A 16,723-nucleotide genomic window follows, 5' to 3' on the forward strand; every position below is an offset into this window, starting at 1 on the left:
CGTTGGAGTCGGGCTGGAGAGTTTGCAGCTCCAGGCGTTTGGGAGAACAGAAGTCCAGCCATGATAAGGCTCTTCCGAGATTGGGATTATAACATCTTCACCTCTGAGTGGAACTCGGACGAACCCCACTCATGTGAGGTCCACTGGCTGAGGTGAACTTGTGTCAGACGGAATATCGTCACTACTTCGGACGAGTCACAGCCATCCTATGGAGACGCTGGACAGGTAGCGTTAACTGGAACTCCGTATCCGCTGATTCATCTTCAGAGAGGTAACGAGTCAAGTTCACTACTGAGCGTACCGAGGAAAGCTGGGTTCGAATGGAGAGTGTCGGTTCTGGTCAACACTCTCCCTCACACACCATCTTTTACTCCCTTTAAACTTCATTTTCCATCTTTAAATTCTTCTATCAAGTAGAAATCATTCCAGATATTTTAGAAATGTCTGTGTAAAGTGCTCATCCACCGCCGTGTGGATAATCAATCAATTGTACAGCTTGCTGATTAATTATGTTGTTATTTTCATATTTTGCCAAATTAATGTAAATGTTTGATGTTAAACTTTGATTCTGTAAATAAATGACCACATTCATTTTGATGGGTCAAAGATAAATAACGTCTCACGATACATTTTATTAAATTCAATGCACGTTATATACAGTCCAGAAAAATGAAAGAATCCGTTTTAATCAGGTGAATATCTCAGAATATGTTCATCTACATACTGGTGGCCCGTCCGTACGTTTCCACCACATACTGGTGGCCCGTACGCTTCATAAATGGACTGTGTATTCGTGTAAAGATTGATTTTACGTGTTGGCATGAAAAATAGCAGATTGTTAGCTGTGTTGAAACGCAGCGTGCTGAGGCTGCGGCGCTTGGAGTAAACGCAGCGTGTTGAGCTGAAACAGAAATGTTAGCAGCTACTGGTCTTTATGAAAGCTGAAATTGTACATCTGTTGTGTAACATAAGCTGGGTTTGAGCGGTGGAAACGCTTTATTCTGTTTAAACCGTGTTCCAGACGCTGATCTGGTACGGCTCTGTTCTGAAAAAGTTCGAACGAGTTGTTTAAATGGCTGGAAAGACGTTTTTGAGACCGGGGCGCCGACTCTGTGCAGCTGGGAAGCTTATTGATTACATTTTTAACAGAAAAGAGTGCATTTTGACAGTTTAAAAGACGAAGAGTTGACGGACTTGTTCAGATAAATCTAACATGCTAGTTGGAAAAACGCTGCGAGATTGGTTGAATTCAGCTGAGTTGGGACGCTGTGATTCGCTGAAGAAGTGAATGACGTGCCTACGTCACTTCCTCTGACCCCCGTGTTGCTCTGTCATTGGTGGATTCAGTCACGTGACCCGGAAATGAAAACTCGTTTTCTTAGGGAATTAAAATCTGCTTTTTAAAGCTGAAAAGTGCTTTAAAGTTGATTCTGATACGTTGCTCCGTGTCTTTGAAGCTCTAATCGTTGGAGTTTTGCCACGTTAGAGTTTAAAATCTGTCATTAAATGATGTTTTTGAACGACGCTAGCGATGCTAATTTTAAGCTAACAGCTAACGACCGGATGAGTGACGTGTCACGTCACTTCCTCCATCTCGGAAATGAGCTCGGTTGCAACCGAAGCCTTCGCTGTGCTTAAAATCACTAAATGTAACTTGCCACATGCCCCTTAAACTCATTTTCATGCAAAGAAGTCGTGCTTGTTGAAACAACGCCACGTTTACGCTTTAAAACCGTTCAGAAATGTTGATTTTAACCGAGTTTAGCCGAAGCTAACTTTAAGCTAAGCGGCTAACAACAGGATGTCAACAGAACGTCACAGGAAGTCGTCATAGGCTCCTGCTGGTATAAAGCTAAACACTGCCCCCTCCTGTAGGAACTTGAGATCACAGTTTCACTATGTTTTAGGTTATTTTTGAGTGAAATTAAACGTATTTTCTTTCTGTAAGGCATTTTTGAGTTAATAAACGTTCTTCAAAGCTGAATAATCACTGTTATCTTGCATTTAAAAAGTAATTAAGGTATTTATGCAGAAAGGCATTTACCAGGACATTTTTCATTCACTGAATTCCTCAAACAGGAGGGACAAAATGAAAAATTAGAAACTTTTTAAAAGATACGGTTCAGATATTCACAGAAGTTGATAAGTTTACTCATTTGCTGGAAAGATAATGCACGTTTAATTGCTAGATCATTAAATAAGAGTAAATATATCAGGAAAAAGAGACTTTTCTGATTTTATTTACCACCTAAACAATTACATCTCCTATTTATATTTTTAAATAGCAGATATTGGCAGGAGAACAGGAGTATAACAGTTTTTCTGAATAAGACTGATTATTCCTCATCATCAATTTTCTTTTCTCTTTTCACCCAACTGGGTTGATGAGTAACTGTTTAAAATAGCGATTTTCTGGAAGTAAACGGTTTAAAAAAGGTTTTAAACTGATGTTGCTGTGAGACTAAAAAGAAAAATTGCAGGTTTATAAAAATTCAGTGCTTTAGAGTGAAAGACACTGAGACGCTTGGTAATCTAGTATCTGTTAAAAAATAAGCACATAAAAAGTAACACTGCATAGAAGCATTTACTTAAATATTCATGAATTGGGGTAAAACCTGGACAGGTGCCCACATTTGAATAAGTTGACTTATAACAGTACTTTTGTGTAAACCCAAAGCTAAAATAGTGTGAAACTCATTGACATTTGAATACAATTATTTACCTGTAAAAATATCTGAAGCTGGCAATTGTTTTATCCAGAAAAAGTGCTGAACGGTGAATAACCATGACAGGTGTCAGGGAAAAAGATTTTGATCCTTATGAGATCAAGGACTGTTTAGAAGATGCGTTAGCGCTGCTGACAGCATCCTTACATCCATATGGCAAACAGGCGGACAGCATGAACCCAAAAGAGTTATTGGACAATCTGATGGAGGTTGCAGAAGGTGTGACCTCTACAGAAATTACAATGTCAAGTTATGAAAAGCTGGCTAGAATTGCAATTTTGCTGAAAGAATCATTCTATGCGGTTGTTAAGAAAGCTGATTACCTTGCAATAAGGTTAGACAGTGAAAAAGAGGTGGTTCAGAAAATTGAAGAACACTTCCTTCAATTTGAGAGCGAACACGAGGTCCTCATGACAAAACATTATGAACAGATGTTTCATTTACAGCAAAATGCAAATGCAGAAATTGATTCGCTGAATAGCAAAATACAGTTACTTAATGCATCAATATCTGAAGCCAGGGATGCTAAAGAGCTGTTGTCCAGTGAATACTTTGCATTAAGACGGGATCACAACGAGAAAATGTCACAAGTTTCCCGCTGCAAAAGTGAAATAGATGTACTTAAAACACAACTTGAGGAATGCACACTGGTAAAAGCGGTATTACTCCAACGATGTCTGCTTTTACAAAGTGAATGTCGGACATCACAGGAACGCCTGAAGGCTTGTGAGGAGGAACTGGCCGCAGCATCAAATAAAAGTTCTGACGTGGGGTGAGTTTGTCTGGAACTCAGAGAAGACCGTGGACAGAGTCCAGGTCACCCACAAACACCTCAGAAAGATGTTGTTGCACCTCCACATGTGTGGGGAGAAAAACCTCAAAAAGTCTATTACACACCTCTTGCTTTTAAGCCCATCCAACCACCCTCACCTAAAGTGGTAGGAACAGACCTGAACAGGTCTCCTCCACCAAACATGCAACAGTGTGCAGTGAATGTGTTCGAGGCATGTTCTCATTTTAAGACGCCCATAGAAGTGTTTCCTGGTGTAAAGGTTAAACCCCACTCCCCAGACCTGGAAGGACGGCGTGCATCGTGTAGTGAACTTAACCTGATGTCAAGACTAAGCCTAAGGTCAAAACCCTTGACCTTAAGAACCTTGTGGGACAGGAACTGTCATTTCATTGATTTGAATCCAGAAATACAGGTTCTCCCATCCTGAGACTCTCTTTCTTGAAAATCAAGTGGAAGAACACTCTCTTTTTATTATCATTACTATTTTACAAATGTTGATAATCAATGTGTCTTAGTTCAAACCATTTTAGATGTTGCAGTGAACTAATCAATTTTATTAACAGTGGAACAGTGTAATGATTTTTAATTCTCATGCAAAGTTAGAATTCATGTTAAAGCTGTTACAGAGTAATTATGCATTTTCTGATTTCTGTCTTTGAATGAGCAAGTGTGCATTTTCCAGGGTCAGGAATCGAAGCAGACATGTGTTGGAACAACTGCCTTGTTTTTACATCCTCTCAGACGTCAACAGGGGGGTTTTGGCACCTGTTTCTAAAACTCGCCAAAACAAAACTCTCTCTCTGTCTGTGAGAACAGTTTAATCTGTTCAATAACATTCTTGCTGTTTTTCTGACTCCTAGTAACCTCTTACGTCACAAAACACACCCCTGTCTGGTTGTTTTGGACCAATCCGAGACTCCCGAATGAACCGGGAAAAGAGCTCTTTAAAAATGTTGGTACTTCCTGGTTTACCCAGTTCTGTGGGTTTGGAGAAGTTCGGCGGTGCGGACAGTTCTGATATGTCCTAGTGCTGGCAGTTGCTGTGGGAGCCGGGAAGACCCTGACATGACCACAGAGCTCTTCCGAGTTTCATGGGATTATAACATTTTCCACTGAGGTGAGCTTGTGTCGGACAGAATCTCGCCATTACTCCGGACGATTCACAGCCATCCTACGGAGACGCTGAAAGGGTGCGTTAAACGGAATCTCGCCTGAGACATCTCCAGGTAAAAGAGTCGATTTCACCACCTAAGTGTACTGTAAGGAAGAAGCTGAAGAAAGCCCGGAGAGTGCCGTTCTGTTCAACACTCTCCCTCAAACACCATCTTTCACCCCCTTTAAACTTCATCTTTTCATCTTTAAATTCTTCTCTAAAGTAGAAATCCTTCCAGATAATTTAGAAATGTCTGTGTAAAGCAACGGAAAATCATGGCCGTATGGTTTTCCTGATTGATTATGTGTTATTTTCATATTTTGCCAAATTAATGTAAATGTTTGATGTTAAACTTTGATTCTGTAAATAAATGACCACATTCATTTTGATGGGTCAAAGATAAATAACGTCTCACGTTACATTTTATTAAATTCAATGCACGTTTATATTCAGTCCAGAAAAATGAAAGAATCCATTTTAATCAGGTGAATATCTCAGGATATGTTCATCTACAAGTACTTCATTAAAAAGTAACAACAAAATAACCTTTTGTTTTTTTTTAAACATGCACACAGTGATTTGAAGGAAAAAGTTAAAACTGAATGTTAACATGAAAAGTTACAATAAATGATGTGTGTCAAAGTGTATTATTTTTTAGCTTTTTTACACTCTCACAGTACCATTCTTTCCTCTCTTTTACTTTTGCCCATAGGAGTCAAGGATACATCAAAAACTTTTTGTCTTTTGTACATACAATAAGTAGTATAATTAACATTAATAACAAATTAACCATTTATTTTTTATAATGTGCAAACAGTTATTAAAAGAACAAAGTAAAAATTTAGTGTTTGTACGATCTGTTCCAGTATGTGTGTCATTGTAAATTGTTTTTAGATTTTTTTACACTGCTCACAGTACTATTATCTCACCTTTTTTTTAAACTTTTGCACGTTCATAGTGGAAAAGATTATTGCACTTTGAACAGTGATGATCTTTCCAAACTCTGGCCTTTCACAATGCAAGCAGACCGTAGGTGCTTGCTGTTTCAGGCTGTGTGTTAAAAGCTTGGGTAGAATACTTTGTGTGAAAAACTGTTCAGCTACAGGGAGGACTGTGTGCAGTGTTTCTTCATCTCTGACTGCACGAGTAATGACTGTATCCTGCTGGGTCCAAATCACAGACACAGTACTGGACATCACATGCATACATGTGAAGCTGAACTTGATATTCATGGTTATAAAAAGTTAAGTTGGGTCCTCTGGACATTCAAAAAAAAAAAAAAAAAAAGCAAAACAACAACAAAAAAAATGTAGAAACGTTTCGTCTTTCATCCGAAAGACTTGTTCAGTCTGAGGTGCTGTATCCAGTCCCCCGGCACAAACAGAGTAATATTGTGTATGCTGTTCAGTGTCAGGAGGGTGATCAGTCTTCCATCGGGGAAACTAAACAGCCACTGGCCAAAAGGATGGCCCAGCACAGAAGAACAACACCATCAGGTCAGGACTCTGCGGTCCACACTCATCTCCAGGCCAGCGGTCACTCATTCAGGGATGAAAATATTCACATCCTGGACAGAGAGGAACGATGGTTTGAGAGAGGAGTAAAGGAGGCCATCTTTGTGAAAATAAACCGTCCATCATTAAACGGGGCGGAGCCTCCGTGTTCAACTGTCCCCCTCTTACAATGCTGTTTTTTTTATTCATTCAACCTTTATTTAGACAGGTAAATCCCAAGCAATGTTATTGCTAGTATCACTCAGCCCCTTGTGAATAGCAAACAGCCATCAGGGTGCTAACGATCCATTGTTAGGCTGATGGTCCTCCTTGATCATGGGAACATCTGGTTTTGGTTGTCAGCAACAAACTGGTTGATCCACTCTGAGAAGGTGCTATTTATAAGACTGAGCTGAATACAGCGCCTCAGACTGAGGAAGTCTTACAGATGAAAGACAAAACGTTTCTACAATTTTTTGTTGTTTTGCTTTGTTTTTTGAATGACCAGAGGACCAGACAACTTTTTTTTTAGATTTTTCTGCCTGGATTATTGAGCATGCATCAGAATATTCATGGTTCTTCTTGAGATGTAATGATGTCTAAACAAAAATCTGTATCCTCACTGCTTCCTGTCAGACCACTGCAGTATTTGTATGGGCACTTGATTTCTACAATTCGTCTACCACAGCAGCTACAGTTTGCAACTCCGTCTGGTGATGCCCCAAGATGTGGATTGTCTGGATTTACAACAAGAGCACAGAGTTCCACATTGAAGTTTTGATGGTTTGCTGTCATTGCTTTAGTAAAGCAGTTTCTGGCAGTGGGCTCATTTTCTCTTCCCCAATTTATTGCATTTACACCAGACAAGTCTTTATCATATGGCATTATATGCTTGATTAAGTTTATTTTAGTTGTCTCACTTTTAATACATACACGGTGTAGGGTAGTGCTTGTTATGCAACCCAATCTGTGGGTTTGCCAAGCCTGTGATTGGGCCTGGTTTTTAATAATGCATTCAAGACCCACACACTTCTTTGGTGTCATTTCCTTCCTTAGTCTGGAGAGTGTCTCTTCACTCTTCTCTTGTAATTTAGTTGAGGAGAGGCCTCGCAGATTCTCATCATATAAAGCTGCCAGTGGCTCCAGCATCAAGTCAAGTCAAGTTATATTTATTTATAGAGCACAATTTAAAACAGATAGACTGTTATCAAAGTGCTTAACACTAATGGTAACACTAAGAAATAAAAAGCAGTAAGAATATACCTTAAAAAATTAAAACAACAGCATTAAAATGAAGACATGGAACAAGATATACTAAATCAACTCACACAGTATGAAATGCCAGAGCGTTTGAGAATGAAGAGCGTGTCTTCATTCTCATCATCATATTCTGATGCACTGTCTGTGTCACTGCAGTCCAGACAAGAGAGCACAGCTGCATTGGGTACCAGCATTTTCGATGTCTTAATGTCTTCATCTGTCAACGCTGCATAATCAGAATACACATTAGACACACACACAAAATACATGAAAACAAAATGTGTGGGATACAACACAGTACTGCAATAAGATAGCAACAATACAGTAGAAATAATGAAGGATTTGAGATGAAAGAAGAAGGGTGACCTGACTGAGCATTATTGGATTTGGTACCTGGATGATTGAGCATGAACTTTGTTGCCTTGAACCACTTTGGCTGTGGCTTCCTGCCTGGGAGGAGTGGACGAAGGAGAAGACAGCCCCCAGAAACCATCTTATTTCCAGCAAACTGGTTGGTTCACGTAAAGAGTTTACTGCTTGGTGGGGAAACAGTTTACTTGGAATTCCTCAGATTGATGAAGCCCTCCAGATAGAGTTGAAACATCTCTAGAAAAAAGAAACTGTCCAGATGACCTGACTGAGCATTATTGGATTTGATGCCTGGATGATTGAGCATGAACTTTGTTGTAAGAATCATGAGTACAAGTAATTCATATTTTTACAAACATTTATTAATCCTTTCATCATCCATAGTTTGTCAACAGCATTTCTTTTAACAGTTTTTTGCATATGATTCTTTTCAGAGCTCCCAAGATATTCATAAACAAATCATAGGTTCTGTTTACAACATCAACATACACATCCTTCCAATTCATCCATCCACCCATTTTCTTCCGCTTATTCGGGGTTGGTTCGCAGGGTAGCAGCCTAAGTAGGGAGGCCCAGACTTCCCTCTCCCCAGCCACTTGGTCCAGCTAATCCGGGGGAATCCAGAGGCGTTCCCAGGCCAGCCGAGAAACATAGTCCTTCCAGCATGTCCTAGGTCTTCTCTGGGCCTCCTCCCGGTGGGACGTGTCCAGAACACCTCACCAGGGAGGCGTCCAAGAGGCATCCTAAACAGATGCCCGAGCCACCTCAACTGGCTCCTCTTTACGTGGAGAAGCAGCAGCTCTACTCTGAGTCTCTCCAGGATGGTCGAGCTTCTCACCCTATATCTAAGGGAGAGCCCAGACACCCTGTGGAGAAAATTCATTTTGGCTGCTTGTATCCAAGATGTCGTTCTTTCGGTCACAATCCAAAGCTCATGACCATAGATGAGGGTGGGAACGTAGATCGATCAGTAAATTGACAGCTTTGCCTTTTGACTCAGCTCTCTCTTCACCATGACTGACCTGTACAGCGCCCACTTCACTGCAGATGCTACACCTATACGCCTATTAATCTCCCGTTCCATTTTTCCCTCATTCGTGAACAAGACCCCAAGATACTTGAACTCCTCCACTTGGGGCAGGACCTCCTCCCTGACCTGGAGAGGGCACTCTACCCTTTTCTGGCTCAAGACCATGGCCTCGGATTTGGAGGAACTGATCCTCATCCCGGTCGCGTCGCACTCGGAAGCGAACCGCTCCAGCGAAAACTGTAGATCATGATCTGATGAAGCCAATAGGGCCTCATCATCTGCAAAGAGCAGAGACACAATCCTAAGGCCACCAAATCCCCTCAACACCTTGGCTGTGTCTAGAAATTCTGTCCATAAAAGTTATAAATAGAATCGGTAACAAAGGGCAACCTTGGCGGAGTCCAACTCTCATCGGGAACAAGCCCGACTTACTGCCGGCAATGCGGACCAGGCTCTGACACCGGTCATACAGGGACCTAACAGCCCATATCAAAGGGCCCAGTACCCCATACTCCCAGAGTACCCCCCCACAGGGTTCCCCGAGGGACGTGGTTGAACGCCTTCTCTAAGTCCACAAACCACATGTAGATCGGTTGGGCAAACTCCCACGCACCCTCCAGGACCCTGCTGAGAGTGTAGAGCTGGTCCAGTGTTCCACAACCAGGTCGAAAACCGCACTGCTCCTCCTGAATCCGAGGTTCGACTATCTGATGGACGCTCCTCTCCAGAACCCCCGAATAGACCTTACCAGGGAGGCTTAAGAGTGTGATCCCCCTGTAGTTGGAACACACTATACGGTCCCCCTTTTTGAAAAGGGGGACCACCACCCCGGTCTGCCAATCCAGGGGAACTTCCCCCGATGTCCACACAATATTGCAGAGTCGCATAAGCCAACACAACCCTACAACATCCAGAGCCTTAAGGAACTCCGGGCGAATCTCATCCACCCCTGGGGCCCTGCCACCGATGAGCTTTTTAACCACCTCGGTGACCTCAGCACCAGAGATTGGAGGGCCCAACCCAGAGTCCCCAGGCTTCGCTTCCTCAGTGGAAGATGTGCCAGTGGGATTGAGGAGGTCTTCAAAGTATTCTGCCCACTGACCCACAACATCCCGAGTTGAGGTCAGCAGCACACCACTCCCACTATAAACAGTGTTGGTGGCGTACCGCTTTCCCCCCTTGAGATGCCGGATAGTAGATCAGAATGACCTCAAAGCCATGCGGAAGTCATTCTCCATGGCCTCTCCAAACTCTTCCCATGCCCGAGTTTTTGCCTCAGGGACCACCTCAGCCGCATGTCGCTTGGACTGCCGGTACCCATCAGCTGCTTCCGGGGTCCCACAGGCCAAAAAGGCCCAATAGGTCTCCTTCTTCAGCCTGACAGCATCCGGCACTGATGGTGTCCACCACCGGGTTCGAGGGTTGCCACCGTGACAGGCACTGAAAACCTTGTGGCCACAGCTCCGGTAAGCCGCCTCGACAATAGAGGCACGGAATATGGCCCACTCGGACTCAATGTCCCCCACCTCCCTCGGAACATGTTCGATGTTCTCCCAGAGGTGGGAGTTAAAACTCCGTCTCACAGGAGACTCTGCCAGATGTTCCCAGCAAACCCTCACAACACGTTTGGGTCTGCCAGGTCTGACCGGCATTCTCCCCCACCATCGGAGCCTAATCACCACCAGGTAGTTATCAGTGGACAGCTCCGCCCCTCTCTTCACCCAAGTGTCCAAGACATGTGGTCGCAGATCAGATGAGACGATGACAAAGTTGTTCATCGAACTTTAGCTCAGCATGTCCTGGTGCCAAGAGCACATATGGACACCCTTATGCTTGAACATGGTGTTTGTTATTGACAATCCATGACAAGCACAGGGCCAGATTAACACTTCGCTGTACCCTGGGCAACAATCTTCAAATGCCCCATTATCACGACCCCAGAATCACTGTAATCTGTTAAAATACATAATAAATTACCATATTATACCGTAAATATACTTAAAATTCTAACTATCAAGTGTATTTTGATGTATAAAAATCCAAATACTCATAGAACTATAAATGCTACTATCTACTCTTGTTGACACAAATCATCAAGACTGAGTTAAGTTGAACACCATACGACACCATGTGTACTTGTTTAGCAACGTATTGGCCACTGGAGTCAGAAGCATTTGTAATGGGGGGCGGGGGGGGTCGTCCCCCAGAAAATTTTGAATAAAGTAGATGCCATTCCCTGCTTTCTGCTGTATTTTAACAGTTGTTTAACATCTAGTTTTACCTGCACAAGTGTAGTGGTGCTGATAACGCCAAGGTCGCGGGTTCGATCCCCGTACGGGCCACCAATATGTAGATGAACAGATGCTGAGATATATTCATCAATTAAAACGGATTCTTCATTTTTCTGGACTGAATAACACGTGCATTGAATTTAATGAAATGTAACGTGAGACGTCATTTGTCTTTGACCCATCAAAATGAATGTGGTCATTTATTTTACAGAATCAAAGTTTAACATCAAACATTTACATTAATTTGGCAAAATATGAAAATAACAACATAATTAAACAGCTTTACAGGTAGTGAGAAACAATGCGGCGATTGTTTTCACTCTTCAGCAGAACAGCAGACCTCAATCCACACGGCGGTGGAATGAGCACTTTACACAGACATTTCTAAAATATCTGGAATGATTTCTACTTGAGAGAAGAATTTAAAGATGGAAAGATGGAGTTTAAAGGGAGTGAAAGATGGATGAGGGAGAATGTGGTGTGTATGAGTGAAAAGTGTTGACAGGACGACACCCTCCATCCGACCCAGCTTTTCCTCGGTACGCTCAGTAGGAGACTAGACTCATTTACCTCTCTGATGATGGATCAGAAGAAGAGGAGCTCCGGTTAACGCTACCTTTCAGCGTCTCCAAAGGATAGCTGTGACTCGTTCGAAGTGGTGACGGGGCTTCGTCAACAACAGTTCACCTCACCGGGTGGACTTCACATGAGTGGAGTCCTTCAGAAGTTCCACTCAGAGGTGGAAGATGTTATAATCCAAACTCGGAAGAGCCTTTTCATGGCTGGACTTCTGTTCTCCCAAACGACTTCACAGAACTGCCAACATCTCAGAACTTCTCCACGCTTCACCGAACTGAGAGAACTAGAAAGTACCGGCATTTTAAAGAGCTCTATTTCCGGTATATTTGAGCGTCCCTGATTGGTCAATATCAACCAGACAGGGGTGTGTTTTGTGATGTAAGAGGTTACTAGAAGTCAGAAAACAGCAAGAATTGTTATGGAACAGATTAAAACTGTTCTCAGACAGGCGAGAGAAATATTTTGGCGAGTTTGGAGAAACAGGTGCCAACTCCTCTGTTTACGTCTGAGAGGATTTTAAAACAAGACACATGTCTGCTTCGACTCCGACCTTGGACAAAACTTACACTTGCTCATTCAAAGACAGAAATCAGAAAATACATGATTACTCTGTAACAGGCCTTAACATGAATTCTAACTGCATGAGGATTAAAAAAATCATTACACTGTTTCACAGTTAATAAAATTGATTAGTTCACTGCAACATCTAAAATGGTTTGAACTAAGACACTTTGATTATCAACATTTGTAAAATAGTAATGATAATAAAAAGAGAGTGTTCTTTCACTTGATTTTCAAGAAAGAAAGTCTCAGGATGGGTGAAACTGTATTTCTGGATTCAAATCAATGAAATGACAGTTTCTGTCCCACAAGGTTCTTAAGGTCAAGGGTTTTGACCTTAGGCTTAGTTTTGACATCAGGTTAAGTTCACTACACAAGTAAACACTTGATTCAATAACTATTTTAGAGCTAATGGCACAACAAGAAGTAGCCTGACCAACAGCTGATTCAATTAATTAAAAATATGTATTCATAAGTGACAATTTGATGCCCACATTAAAACTAAATGACTGTAACTTAGTTGACTTCAAATGTAATAAGATTATCAATGAATGAATGCAACAAAGGATTTACTGATTATAACAAAGAATCCTTCAAAAAAACCTCCTAATATAAATCATAAAACCATTATGACTTCTGCTCATTCTAAATTTGTCAAATGGTCTAAATCTCCTAGAGTGAAGGAGAATCATTTAAAAATAATAAATAAGATATATCCTGTAGCCATGTTTCTGCAAAGAAGATGTAAAATTGATGTTGATTTGTGTGTCTTCTGTAAAACAGAAGATGAATCCCTCAAGCATTTTTATTTTTTCATGTCGATACAAAATGTTTGGTCTGACATCAGAAACTGGATTAATCTCAAACTTAACAGTCCTTCTTTTGATGTTGATGCCAGTTTATTTTATGTGGATAACTCAAGCTCAGTTTTCTCTGATGCCATAAATATAGTCGTACTTATAACAAAGTACCCCATTCACTGTAGGAAGAGGAGAGATAATAAGCTTTCCTTCCTGTTTTATGAATGATTTGAAGTCATAATATTCTTAATTAAGTATATTAAAAAACTGGAAAACTGCTCACAAAAGATAAAAACAAATTGTTTTAATTAAAACAATGTTTCTCATATAGTCACGCTCCTTTGTTTTTATTTATTTAATTTTTTATATTTATTTATTTTTTTTCTTTCATTATTTTGTGAAATGTAGTTATGACAGCCTTCATGAGTTTGTATTTGTATATTGTTGCATTGTTCTGTTTTGTGTTAATAAAATTCTAGAAAAAAAAAAAACCTGATGAGCTTGTCAGCAGGTAAGGGGCGTTTACCTTCGGGAAAAATTGAGGTTGTCGATTGGTCAGTTGCTAACACGCCTACTGGACTGATTGACAGGTCGGGCCGTGGAGGATCCGACTGTAAAAAAAACAAAAAAAAACAAGAGCTGCAGCAGCGGCGCTTGGAGGAGGCAGAGCAGCTCAAATGCAGCGGCAGCACAGCCATCTCTCTGCAGCGCAGGGCTCCAGGAGATGACCAGATATTTTGCTTTTACCCTCACTACTCTAGGCCTCTTCGAGATCGTGGACCCCTGGGCAGTTGCCCAGTTGCCCGTATGGTTAATCCGGCCTTGGACAAGCACAGAAGTCCAACAACAGAACACCACACGGGTTCAGATCGGGGGGACGTTCCTCCCAACCACACCCCTCCAGGTCTCACTGTCATTACCCACGTGAGCATTGAAGTCCCCCAGCAGAACAAGGGAGTCCCTAGGAGGTGCACTTTCCAGTACCCCCTCCAAGGACTCCAAAAAGGGTGGATAATCCGAACTGCCATTTGGTGCATAAGCACAAACGACAGTCAGAACACGTCCCCCCACACATAGGTGGAGGGAAGCCACCCTCTCATTCACCGGGGTGAACCCCAACACACAGGCACCAAGATGGGGGACAATAAGTATGCCCACTTCTGCCCGGCACCTCTCACCAGGGGCAACTCCAGAGTGGAAGAGTGTCCAGCCCCTCTCAAGGAAACTGGTTCCAGAGCCAGAGCCATGCATAGAGGTGAGTCTGACTCCTTCTAGCTGGAACCTCTCAACCTCACACACCAGCTCAGGCTCCTTCTCCACCAGTGAGGTGACATTCCACATCCCAATAACCAGCTTCTGTAGTCGAGGATCAGACCGCCAGGGTCCCTGCCCTCATCTTTCTTTGTTGAAATCAGGCCTCTCTTGTAAATGTGTCCTCGAGGCTCAATGGGATTACCTGTCTAAATAAAGGTTGAATGAATGAAAAAGTAACACAAAAATGAATTATTTAAAAAAAATCATATATTGTGATTTCTTGATTATTATTTATTTTTTATTAGATTATGTCTCCCACAGTGGACAAGCACCTAAGTTGAAAATTTCAGACCCCTCCATGATTTCCAAGTGGGAGAACTTTCAAAGTCACATGGTGGTCAAATACTTTTTTCCTCACTGTAATCCATATCTTTTTATTTGAAAGTTATTTATATTTTCATCATTTAATCAGGTCTTTGAAACTGCTATTATACTAGAACTTATGTTTAACTGTTTTAAATAGTCTGTTATTTTAGATAAACTTGCATTTGTACTTCTACTATTAAAATAAATGATAGAGAAACCTTCACTTGCTATTTTAAAGCCATTAAATTGCTCCTCATTATAATATTCACAATCTTTGATTTCTGGAAAAAGATTTGTATCAACCATACTATTCACATTGCATATTTTTAACTCTTAAGTCTTCATAAGTATCCATATTTTAAAAATACATTTCCGCCATAGATCAATAGTAATAAAGGTTGTATAAATTTTTTTTATTAATTAATTAATTAATTAATTTATTTATTTATTTATTTATTTATTTATTTAATTTTGAAACAGGAAAATATTAAAAGAAAATAATAAATAAAGGTTAAATAAATAAAGCTTATATAAATAAAGGTATAAATGTTAAATGAATGAATGTTAAATTAATAAAGTTTAAATGAATAATGGTTAAATGAATAAAGGTCCAATTAAGGTGAAATAAATAAAGGTTGTATAAATAAAGGTATAAATTTTAAATGAATAAAGTTTAAATAAAAATAGGTTGAATAAAGGTTAAATAAATGTTGAATGAATACATATTGTATAAATGAAGGTTAAATAAAGTATAAATGAACAAACATTAAATGTGTAAATAAAGTTAAATAAATAAAGGTTGAATAAAGGTTGTATAATATAGGTTAAATAAATAAATGTTAAATAAATAAAGGTTGTATAAACAAAATTATAATGTTTAATGAATAATGTTTAAATGAAAAACGGTTAAATTAATAAAGGTTAAATAAATAAATAATAAATAAATATCCATCCATTATCTTCTGCTTATTCTTAAGTCGGGTTGTGGGGGCAGCAGCTTGAACAGGGATGCTCAGACATGTCTTTCCACAGCCACCTCTTCTGGAAGGGTTCCAAGGCATTACCAGATCAACCGAGAGACATCGTCTCTCCAGCGTATCCTGGGTATTCCTCGGGGTCTCCCCCCAGTCAGACATGCCCTAAGAACCTCCTTAAAGAGGCGCTCAGGGGGCATCCTTACTAGATGCCCGAACCACCTCAACTGGCTTCTCTCGGCGCGGAGGGGTATTGGTTCTACTCTGAGTCTCTCCCGGATAACAGAACTTCTTACCCTATCTCTAAGGAAGAGTTTGGCTACCCTGTGGAGGAAACTCATTTCAACTGCCTGTATCCGCAATCTCATTCTTTCTGTCACTACCCAGAGCTCATGACCATAGGTGAAGGTAGGAACGTAGATCGACAGGTAAACAGAGAGCTTTGTCTTACAGCTCAGTTCTCTCTTCACCCCAACGGACTGGTACAGAGTCTACAATACTGCAGATGCTGCACCACTCCATCTGTCAATCTTGCACTCCGTTCTTCCTTCACGTGTGAACAAAACCCCGAGATACTTGAACTCCTCCACTTGAGGCAGAACCTCACCCTCGACCCAAAGACAGCAATCCACCCTTTTCCGGTTGAGGACCATGGCCTCAGATTTAGAGGTGCTGCTTCACACTCAGCTGCGTACCACTCCAGTGAGTGCTTAAGATCATGGCACGATGACGCCAACAGGACCACATCATCTGCAAAGAGCAGAGATGGAATCCCAAGGCCACCGAACCAGAAACCCTCCGCCGGCTGGCTGCACTGAGAAATTCTGTCCATAAAAGTTATGAACAGAAACAGTGACAACAGGCAGCCCTGGCAAAGTCCAACTCCCACCCTGAGCGGGTCCGACTTACTACCTGCAATGCAAACCAAACTCTTGCACTGCTTGTATAGGGACTGAACAGCCCATAACAATGGACCCCCAATCCCATACTCATGGAGAAACCCCCCCCCCCCCACACACACACACACATACAAACACACACACACACACACACACACACACACACACACACACA

General features: G+C 41.3%; 1 protein-coding gene across 1 annotated transcript in view; it reads left to right on the top strand.

Annotated features, from left to right (window-relative positions):
• The window catches only part of LOC119414353 (retinal guanylyl cyclase 2), a 214,067-nt gene that overhangs the window by 193,325 nt on the left and 4,019 nt on the right, over window positions 1-16,723 (top strand). The window contains exon 23 of the mRNA XM_037681446.1: window positions 1,022-1,032. Coding sequence (XP_037537374.1) covers window positions 1,022-1,032 — 11 coding nt within the window. The remainder of the gene's footprint in view (window positions 1-1,021; window positions 1,033-16,723) is intronic.

This window comes from Nematolebias whitei, chromosome 9 (assembly GCF_014905685.2).
Source record: "Nematolebias whitei isolate Nwh7 chromosome 9, NemWhi1, whole genome shotgun sequence".
Lineage (NCBI taxonomy): Eukaryota > Metazoa > Chordata > Actinopteri > Cyprinodontiformes > Rivulidae > Nematolebias > Nematolebias whitei.